The sequence below is a fragment of the Callionymus lyra genome, chromosome 9 (genome assembly GCF_982586985.1).
Source record: "Callionymus lyra chromosome 9, fCalLyr1.hap1.1, whole genome shotgun sequence".
Taxonomy (NCBI): Eukaryota; Metazoa; Chordata; class Actinopteri; order Syngnathiformes; family Callionymidae; genus Callionymus; species Callionymus lyra.
The window spans coordinates 23006067-23015303 of record NC_141826.1 but is presented as its reverse complement, the minus strand read 5'-3'; the positions used below and the strand labels follow the sequence as shown (position 1 = coordinate 23015303).

At 41.6% G+C, this 9237-nt stretch overlaps 1 protein-coding gene across 1 annotated transcript; it reads right to left on the bottom strand.

Annotated features, from left to right (window-relative positions):
• Positions 1-539: 539 nt before the first annotated feature.
• Positions 540-9167, bottom strand: tbc1d10c (TBC1 domain family, member 10C). The gene is made up of 10 exons (XM_087799329.1): positions 8929-9167; positions 8577-8704; positions 7129-7228; positions 6953-7060; positions 6165-6271; positions 5992-6106; positions 5869-5934; positions 4717-4906; positions 4483-4640; positions 540-2996 (listed from the first exon to the last, which is right to left on the bottom strand). The coding sequence occupies exons 2-10, from the start codon at positions 8702-8704 to the stop codon at positions 672-674; spliced, it is 3297 nt and encodes a 1098-aa protein (XP_087655455.1). The 5' UTR covers positions 8929-9167; the 3' UTR covers positions 540-671.
• Between the last annotated feature and the right edge of the window lie 70 nt (positions 9168-9237).

Here is a 9237-nt window from a genome sequence, read left to right as displayed (position 1 = left end):
TGATCCAGCCTTACACCCCAGCTCGGGCTCTGAGGTCTGTGGATCAGAATCTACTGATGGTTCCTGAACACGGCTCAGGACCAGAGGAGAGAAATCTTTTCAGGCTGTTGCTCCTAAGCTTTGGAACAATCTTCCTCTCTCTTTGCTCTTGATGGATCTACTGACTCCTTTAAGAAACATCTTAAGACGTTTCTATTTGTTCAGGCTTTTCCTTGAATTTCTCGAACTCCTGTGTTGTTCTCGGTGTTGTCTTGATCTTTGAAGTATGTACTGTTTTGAGTATTGTTTTGATTGTTAAAGCGCTTTGTGACCCTGGTCTCGAAAAGCGCTATATAAATATATATTACTTACTTACTTACTTACTTATTTACTTAGATAATTTAATTAAACAAACTTGCTTTAAATAATAAACATTATAAGAAAAAAGATTTTCACTTGGTTACATATTTTTTTTAAACTTATGCTGCAAAAAAGTATTTGATTTAAAAAACTTTCCTAAAATAAAACACATTTATTTTTTAAAACAAAACAAGGGCCACTGAAAGAAAACTATTTTTTTTATTTATTTACATACATGATATAAAATAAAACTTTTTTTTTTCAATATTCGTTTTGTGTGTTTTTTATTCCAACTTGCGACTGGTCGGATCTGACCTTTGACCTCCTGCTGGTCAAAAGTACAACTCGGCATAAGAGGCGGAATGTTTAAGACTCTGGGATCCAGTGAAGGCCTCAGTGCTCTCCTTCTCCTTCTCCTTCTGACCTTCCTTCTTCTGCTGCTTCCTCGTCTCCTTCTTCTCCTTCTTCTTCTCCTCCTTCCTCCTTCTTTCACTTTCTCTTTTCCTCCTCCTCCTGTTCTTCCCTTCATCTTCTTTCAGGTCCACGTCACTGAAGTCCTGCACAGTTATTTTAGGGATTTTTAATTTCTTCTTCTTCTCTCCTTTCAGCCTGTGGAGGAGACCAGTGTGTAGAGGACTCCATGTTCTTGGGTCTTTCTGAGGTTCTGAGGTTGCGGGTTGTAATCCCGCGACTTCGGTCGATTGATTTCCTTGAGGGTTAACGAGAGGTTCCTCATGGATTTGTGGGATTTCTCCAGACTTTCCGAGACAAATGTCTCCAGTAGAACCGCAGCTCCGTCCCTTGTGTTCCGTGTTACTGCCGTGTTCCTTCCTCGTGTCGCTGCTTTCAACATCCGCGTCTGATGGATCCTCTCTGGGCTCGACTTGACTTACTAGAAGCTCGGGTGAGACGGATCCATCCATTGTTCTGGGCTCGACTTGACTTACTAGAAGCTCGGGTGAGACGGATCCATCCATTGTTCTGGGCTCGACTTGACTTACTAGAAGCTCGGGTGATCCATCCATTTCTCTGGGCTCGACTTTACTTCCTAGAAGCTCGGGTGAGACGGATCCATCTATTTCTATGGGCTCGACTTGACTTCCTAGAAGCTCGGGTGGTCCATCCATTTCTCTGGGCTCGACTTGACTTCCTAGAAGCTCGGGTGATCCATCTATTTCTCTGGGCTCGACTTGACTTACTAGAAGCTCGGGTGATCCATCCATTTCTCTGGGCTCGACTTGACTTCCTAGAAGCTCGGGTGGTCCATCTATTTCTCTGGGCTCGACTTGACTTCCTAGATGCTCGGGTGATCTATCCATTTCTTTGGGCTCGACTTGACTTCCTAGAAGCTCGGGTGTTCCATCCATTTCTCTGGGCTCGACTTGACTTCCTAGATGCTCGGGTGATCCATCCATTTCTCTGGGCTCGACTTGACTTCCTACAATCTCGGGTGAGACTGATGCATCCATTGTTCTGGGCTCGACTTGACTTCCTAGAAGCTTGGGTGGTCCATCCATTTCTCTGGGCTCGACTTGCCTTCCTAGAAGCTCGGGTGTTCCATCCATTTCTCTGGGCTCGACTTGACTTCCTAGATGCTCGGGTGATCCATCCATTTCTCTGGGCTCGACTTGACTTCCTAGATGCTCGGGTGATCCATCCATTTCTCTGGGCTCGACTTGACTTCCTACAATCTCGGGTGAGACTGATGCATCCATTGTTCTGGGCTCGACTTGACTTCCTAGAAGCTTGGGTGGTCCATCCATTTCTCTGGGCTCGACTTGCCTTCCTAGAAGCTCGGGTGATCCATCCATTTCTCTGGGCTCGACTTGACTTCCTAGAAGCTCAGGTTCTCTGGGCTCCTCCTCACATTCAATCCTGTCACTTTCCGAGCCGTTGATCACATGATCAGACTTTGTCGCGCTGTCATCTGGTTCTGGTCCATCCTGCAGGTCTGGACTGACTTTCTTCTGCACCTCCTCCTGTGAGGGGGGTTGAGGGTGCGACTCCTCCTCGTGATTGACAGGTGCGGTGTTCTTCGACGAGCCACTTCCTGTCTCTAAATCGGCTGCATCCTCTTCTGACATAACTGCTGGATCCGTCTCTTTCTGACGTGTGGTCGGTTCAAGTCCCGCTTCCTGTTTCCCTGAGCTGTGATTGGCCGGTTTGGAACCAGACACACTTTCTTCTTCCTGTGATTCTATTCTCTGAAGTTTCATCTTCTGTCCGTCGGCGACGTCGTCCTCCTCCAGGACTCTCTGCACCTTCTTGAACTTGAGGATCTTCCAGCTGCTCCGCTCGTCCTTGGCCCCCACGGAGAAGTTCCTCATGAGGGTCTTGCCCCCCCGACTCCCGCCCTCCCTCGCCCTCCCGCTCCTCCAGCGCTCCAGCAGCGAGGGCGAGGAGAGCGAGAGGGTGGAGGCGGAGCGAACCAGGGTCACGGAGGAGGAGGAGGAGGAGGAGGACGAGAGGTTCCCCAGCTCCTGCCTCCTCCTGTCCTGCTCCTCCTTGCGGTCGGCGGCGCGAGCCCACGCCGCCCGGTATCCGTGGCAACGACCTCTGGGGTCGAAGGTGGAGGACGGTCTTTCTTTTCGCCACTTTTCCAGCTCTTTCTCCGTCTGTTTCTCAAGGTCGCTGGTGGAGAGCGGGACGGAGCACACCTGGTGGAGGAGAGCGTTTTAGTGTGTGTTACGTGAAGATACTATTTAAACAAATTTTTATCTCTCCCAGCTAGTCGGGGTGAGAGGCAGGGGACACACGTTTATGGACAATTTCTCAATTATTATTTTTTTTTCCTGTTTTTGGTCTCTGGGAGGAAACTTGCGAGTACCCGGAGTAAACCCAACAAATTTACAAACGTTTAATTTTGTTTCACAGTTTGTACATTTGTTTCTAAATCATGTTTTATTTATGGTTTATATTCCAGTTAAGTTTGTAAAAAAATTAAGTTTGTATTTAAAGTTAACATGTAAATATTCATGGAATTTGTTAATTTTTGTGTCGCGATTAAAACTGCAGGCCACTGGATGGCGGCGGTCATTAAGTCCCCCACAGCTAAAGTAACAACGCAATCCCCTATCCCAGCTAGTCTGGGCGAGAGGCAGGGGACACGTTTACGGACAATTTCTCAATTAACTTTTTTTCCCCTGTTTTTGGCCTGTGGGAGGACACTTGGAGTACCCGGAGTAAACCCAACAAATTTACAAACGTTTAATTTTGTTTCACAGTTTGTACATTTGTTTCTAAATCATGTTTTATTTATGGTTAACTTAACTGGAATATGGTTTATATTCCAGTTAAGTTTGTAAAAAAATTAAGTTTGTATTTAAAGTTAACGTGCAAATATTCAAGGAATTTGTTAATTTTTGTGTCGCGATTAAAACTGCAGGCCACTGGATGGCGGCGGTCATTAAGTCCTCCACAGCTAAAGTAACAACGCAATCCCCTATCCCAGCTAGTCTGGGCGAGAGGCAGGGGACACACGTTTACGGACAATTTCTCAATTAACTTTTTTTTCCCCTTTTTTTTTTGGCCTCTGGGAGGAAACTTGCGAGTACCCGGAGTAAACCCAACAAATTTACAAACGTTTAATTTTGTTTCACAGTTTGTACATTTGTTTCTAAATCATGTTTTATTTATGGTTAACTTAACTGGAATATGGTTTATATTCTAGTTAAGTTTGTAAAAAAATTAAGTTTGTATTTAAAGTTAACATGCAAATATTCATGGAATTTGTTCATTTTTGTGTCGGATTAAAAACTGCAGGCCACTGGATGGCGGCGGTCATTAAGTCCTCCACAGCTAAAGTAACAATGCAATCCCCTATCCCAGCTAGTCTGGGCGAGAGGCAGGGGACACACGTTTATGGACAATTTCTCAATTAACTTTTTTTTTTTCCTGTTTTTGGCCTCTGGGAGGAAACTCGGAGTACCCAGAGTAAACCCACACAAACATACAGAGTACAATACATAAGAGTTTTCAAGGCGGGAAGTGAACCTACAACCTTCTCGCTGGAGTTTTAGGTCCAGAATAAATGAAAATTATTGAACATATTATTCAATAATTAAACAAACATTCCATAGTAATGTTATAAAGTCAAGTTTTTTATTCATGTGTTGATTAAAAAAAAGATCTTCAGCTTCTGACCTCGGCTATGAAAGTCTCGTCCTCCACCTTCACGGCCTCCTTCACGGCCCTCAGCCTCTCCAGGGTCTCCATCTGACCCTGGCACTGCTTCCTCTGCTCGGCTCGGCCCAGGACGTGTCGCACCAGAACCGCCCCCACCTGGAGCAGAACCCGCACCCCTGCGCCCCGCGGAACAAAAAAGAGGCGTGAGGTTGAAGCGAGGAGGACCCGGCGGGGGGGTTCTTGTGAAGGTACCGTGGCAGAAGAAGAGGTCCCAGACCCGCAGCAGGGTGTTGAAGGGCAGGTGACGCGTGAACAGACACATCAGCCAGTCGGTGGCGAACATCAGCGGCTCCACGCCGTGATGCTGCAGGTGCTTGTAGGCCGGAGGACACGTCCTCTTGATCAGCCAGGTGAGGAGGCCGGCGTCGAACAGGACGCCCTCCTGAGGGTCACAGGGGTCGCGGCGAGGTCGGACGGATGTGTGTTATGAAAGTACTTTGATGTATTTGAATTAAATAAAGGAAAATTACTGGTTAAACATTAGGTAGTTAGAACTGTATTGAAAGTGTTTTTTTAAAGCTATTATTAAATATTATTATTATTATTATTATTAAAGAAATTAGTCGTTTAAAGCTATAAATGAATTAAAAAGTAAATAATTAGTGTCTCAGACTCATGACGGAGAATTTAAGAGCTTAATTTGACCCTCAATAAAATAATTATATTTGTATTCAAGAATATTTGAATATTTGATTTAAATTAAAGATAAGTTGTTTTTTTGAATCAATAAGAAAATATTTTACAAAATATTTTCAATTAAAAAAAATGGTACTTCTGTGAAAATATATATATATTTTGCTTAAATAAAAACAATTAAAAGTAAAAATACAAATTTGCTTCAATCAAAACAAATATATTTACTTTAATAATATAATAATGAAATTTATCGTATACATAAGTATACATTTCAATAAAAACAAGGTTAAAACATATGTACAATAAATAAAAGTTCCATAAAGAAAAAGATAGTTGCTTCAATAAAAATAATTTTCAATAAAAACGTCAAATTATCAATAAACTATTAACTCCAAAAAAATGTTTTCAATAAAGATAATAATAAATAAGTTGCATAAAGAAAAATATAGTTGCTTCAATAAAAATAATTTTCAATAAAAAATTAATCAATAAACTATTAACTCTAAACAACAAAAAACAACAATTTTTAAAAATGCCTTAAAAAAACAGTTTAAATACCAGAAGGTGTTCAAAACGTTAATTAATTTTGATTGAAAATATTTATTATAATTGTTTGTTTATAATTGAAGCAACTTTTCCTTTTGATCGAATAATAAAGAAACAAAAATCTAAATTCTTACGAGTGACACGTCAGTGTCAGCGACTCACCAGCAGGGGGCTGTAGTATCCCGGCAGGTACTGCTCACTGATCTGAACCAGACACCAGAAGGTTTCCTGTAACGACCACATGAAGTTGCATCTTCTCGCTCAGAGTCACGTGGTGGTCCTCACCTCCTCCGGCATGTTCATGAGCAGGACGGCGGCCACCGGTCCTTGAGCCTGACAGTAGCCCTCGTCCGGCTGGAACTGAGTGAAGGCCTTCAGCACCCGGAACAATCCTCGCTGCCTGAGGGAACAGGGGCAGGACTTTATCGTCGGTGAGGTTATCATGGGGTCATACTGACCCGTGGCCGTCTCTGGACAGGAACATCTCGTGGAAGGGAAACTGTCGATCCAGGTCTCTCTCGATGACGTCCACCCAGTGTTGAAGAGCCGCCGTCGAGTCCAGAGTCTGAGCCACAGATTTTCTTCATGAAGATACATGGACTCTTGGAATCTTATACATATTTATATATATAACTGATGACTAGCGAGCTAATGTCTACAAGGCAAAATTACTTTCTATCTATTTTTGTTGCAATTAAACTTGCCACTAGATGGCAGCAGTCATTACGTCCGCAACTAAAGGAAGAATGAAATCCTGTTAGATCCCATGACTGAGGACGAGAGGATACAAACTCCAGCAGCTTTTAAAGGTGCATCATCCAACATCCATCCATCCATCCATCCGCAAATACTTTTTTTGGCTTCTAAATCATGTTTTATTCATGGTTTATATTCCAATAAAGTTTGTATAAAATACAAAAATTAAGTTTGTATTTAAAGTTAACATGCAAATATTCACGGCATTTGTTCATTTTTGTGTCGCGATCAAAACTGGAGGCCTCTAGATTCGAAGGCATTCATTAAGTCCTCCACAGCTAAAGTAACAACGCGATCCCCCGGGATAACTGGGGACGAGAGGATACAGTCGACTCCAACAGCTTTTAAAACCGATGTTTAAACATATTTTCAAAACAAATAAAAGCAGTTACGACTTTGTCAAGAGTCATGTGGTCTGTAAATTCTGCAACACGAGAGTCAAGTACTGGACAGTACTACACATATATACTACAGTATCACTATATATCACCTTATAGACGTGTTTGTTGAGCTTCATCCGTTCAGCGGCGCCACACAGCAGTGGCCAGCACTTGGCTCGGAGCGACGACGGGATTCCTTTCTGGCATTGAACTTTGACCTTATGAAGACAGGGGTCGGGGGTCAGTTTGGTCTTGAGTCGACGAAGACGCTCTGGACGGTGTTTACCTTGTTGGACTTCTTCATGGACACGACCTCCCATTGGTTGATGATGTTGATCCACTTGGCTTCTCTCTGTCGCACCAGCTGAGGGTGTGGACCCAGACCTCTGGAGACAACACACCGGCGTCATCCTACCTCTGACACCATACACTTATTTGAAGCTACGTTTTTTTTTCTCATTCTATGCTCAATCTCGAGACACTTCCTTGAGCACAAGAAGAGAATAGTAGTGATGTGTCGATGAAGCTTCATGAAACAGTGTCATTATCTTCCACTAGATGGCGTCTGCACTATTTTTCTTTGTTTTGAACAACTGTTCTAATGAAACATAATTTTTAAACTGATGGCGCCACCTACTGACCTCTGAACAACATGACATTGTTTCACGAAGCTTCATGAAACAGTGTCATTATCCTCAGAGTCCACTAGATGGCGTCTCTGCACTATTTTTCTTTGTTTTGAACAACTGTTCTAATGAAACATAATTTTTAAACTGATGGCGCCACCTACTGACCTCTGAACAACATAACACTGTTTCACGAAGCTTCATGAAACAGTGTCATTATCCTCAGAGTCCACTAGATGGTGTCTTTGCACTATTTTCCTTTGTTTTGAACAACTGTTCTATTGAAACATCATTTAGAAATATATTTATACTTAGCAAACATGAAGCAAATTAAATTTAAATTAAATTAAAAATATATATAAATTCTCCTTTTTCCAGTAGTGAGTAAATACAGTTTAATTTTCAATATTTAAAATGTTTATTTATATTTGTTTGACCCTTTTGTAACGACAGAAACATTGAGTTATATTGAGATTCTGAAAATAAACTAAATATTAAATCATATAAAATGTATTTATATTGTGATAGTAGTTTGTAGTGACGAAGCTTCATGAAACAGTGTCATTATCTTCAGAGTCCACTAGATGGCGTCTATTTTCCTTTGTTTTGAACAACTGTTCTAATAAAACATCATTTTTAAACCGATGGCGCCACCTACTGACCTCTAAACAACATGACACTGTTTCACGAAGCTTCATCAGTCACTAGAAAATACTTCAAACCGAATCACTCGCCTATGAATAAATAAATGAATAATTAAATATGCCGCTCGTAGATAAACGAATAACCTCAAGCCTTTATTTTCCGCGGTTTCCAGCACACAGGGGTGTTAATCGAACACGAACCGAGAATATATCGAAGCGACAGGAAACAGGAAAACCACATCTCCACGGCAACAGGCCCAGTAGTTAATGTGAGCTCGGTCTTGTTCGCAACAACAATTTACAACTAATAACTTGTGTTTTAATGAATATTTAGGTGAAAATTACAATTATTCTGAAGCTCAAGTATCAAATGTAACTGTAGGTTTTTTATACAAAGGTTTATTTCATTCACATTAGTTGAAAATCTGTCTTGAAAATGTACTTTTATTCACAAGTTAACTTACTCGTCTGTAGGTCTGTGGGCCACCAGGAAGCCGAAGCGATCCGTCGCCGGGTCTCGACTGACTTCGGCTTCGGATCCAGAACTGTCTTCATCACTTGAAGTACTTTTGGTACCGGATGCAGTCAGCATCTTAAAAACACACAGAGATTAATAAAAAAAATCAATTGTTACTGCACAGTCATGCAGTTACCAAGATAAAGATAACTTCCTTTTTTCAAGCTTTTCAATTACAGTAGAAATTAAATATATTACTTTTTACTACTTCTAGATGATGGGACTTGAAACAAACTATTTCAAATAAAAGCAGATGTCTTTAAAAACATCATAACAACATGAATAAAAGCGTAGATTACCTTTTTGTCCCCCTTAAAAAAAACAAAAGTCAGGTGAATGATCGAGATGAGGAAACAAACTTCCGTTCTCTGCGCTCATGATGCCTTCACGGCGCTCGTAAGACGGGCGGAATCTATAGTTCATCATAAAGAATAATACACTCTATGTGAAAGCCGACATTTATTCTACCACCGCTGTTAAGTTTTGGTCAATCGCTCTTTCAATACTAATGATTTATAATGAAATAAAACACTCGGTACAACTACAGCTCACGGGTTCAAATAATTTACGAGAAGTACATGAAGGCAACGTGGCAAAAGCTGCTGCGT

Bases quoted from the DNA above. Each gene is read 5' to 3' on its own strand.
- tbc1d10c (XM_087799329.1), bottom strand. From the start codon at position 8,704: ATGCTGACTGCATCCGGTACCAAAAGTACTTCAAGTGATGAAGACAGT. The intron at 6,272-6,952 runs GTGATATATAGT...TCTGTGGCTCAG, and splicing joins TCAACAAACACGTCTATAAG to ACTCTGGACTCGACGGCGGC. The intron at 6,107-6,164 runs GTCAGTATGACC...CTGTTCCCTCAG, and splicing joins CTGTCCAGAGACGGCCACGG to GCAGCGAGGATTGTTCCGGG.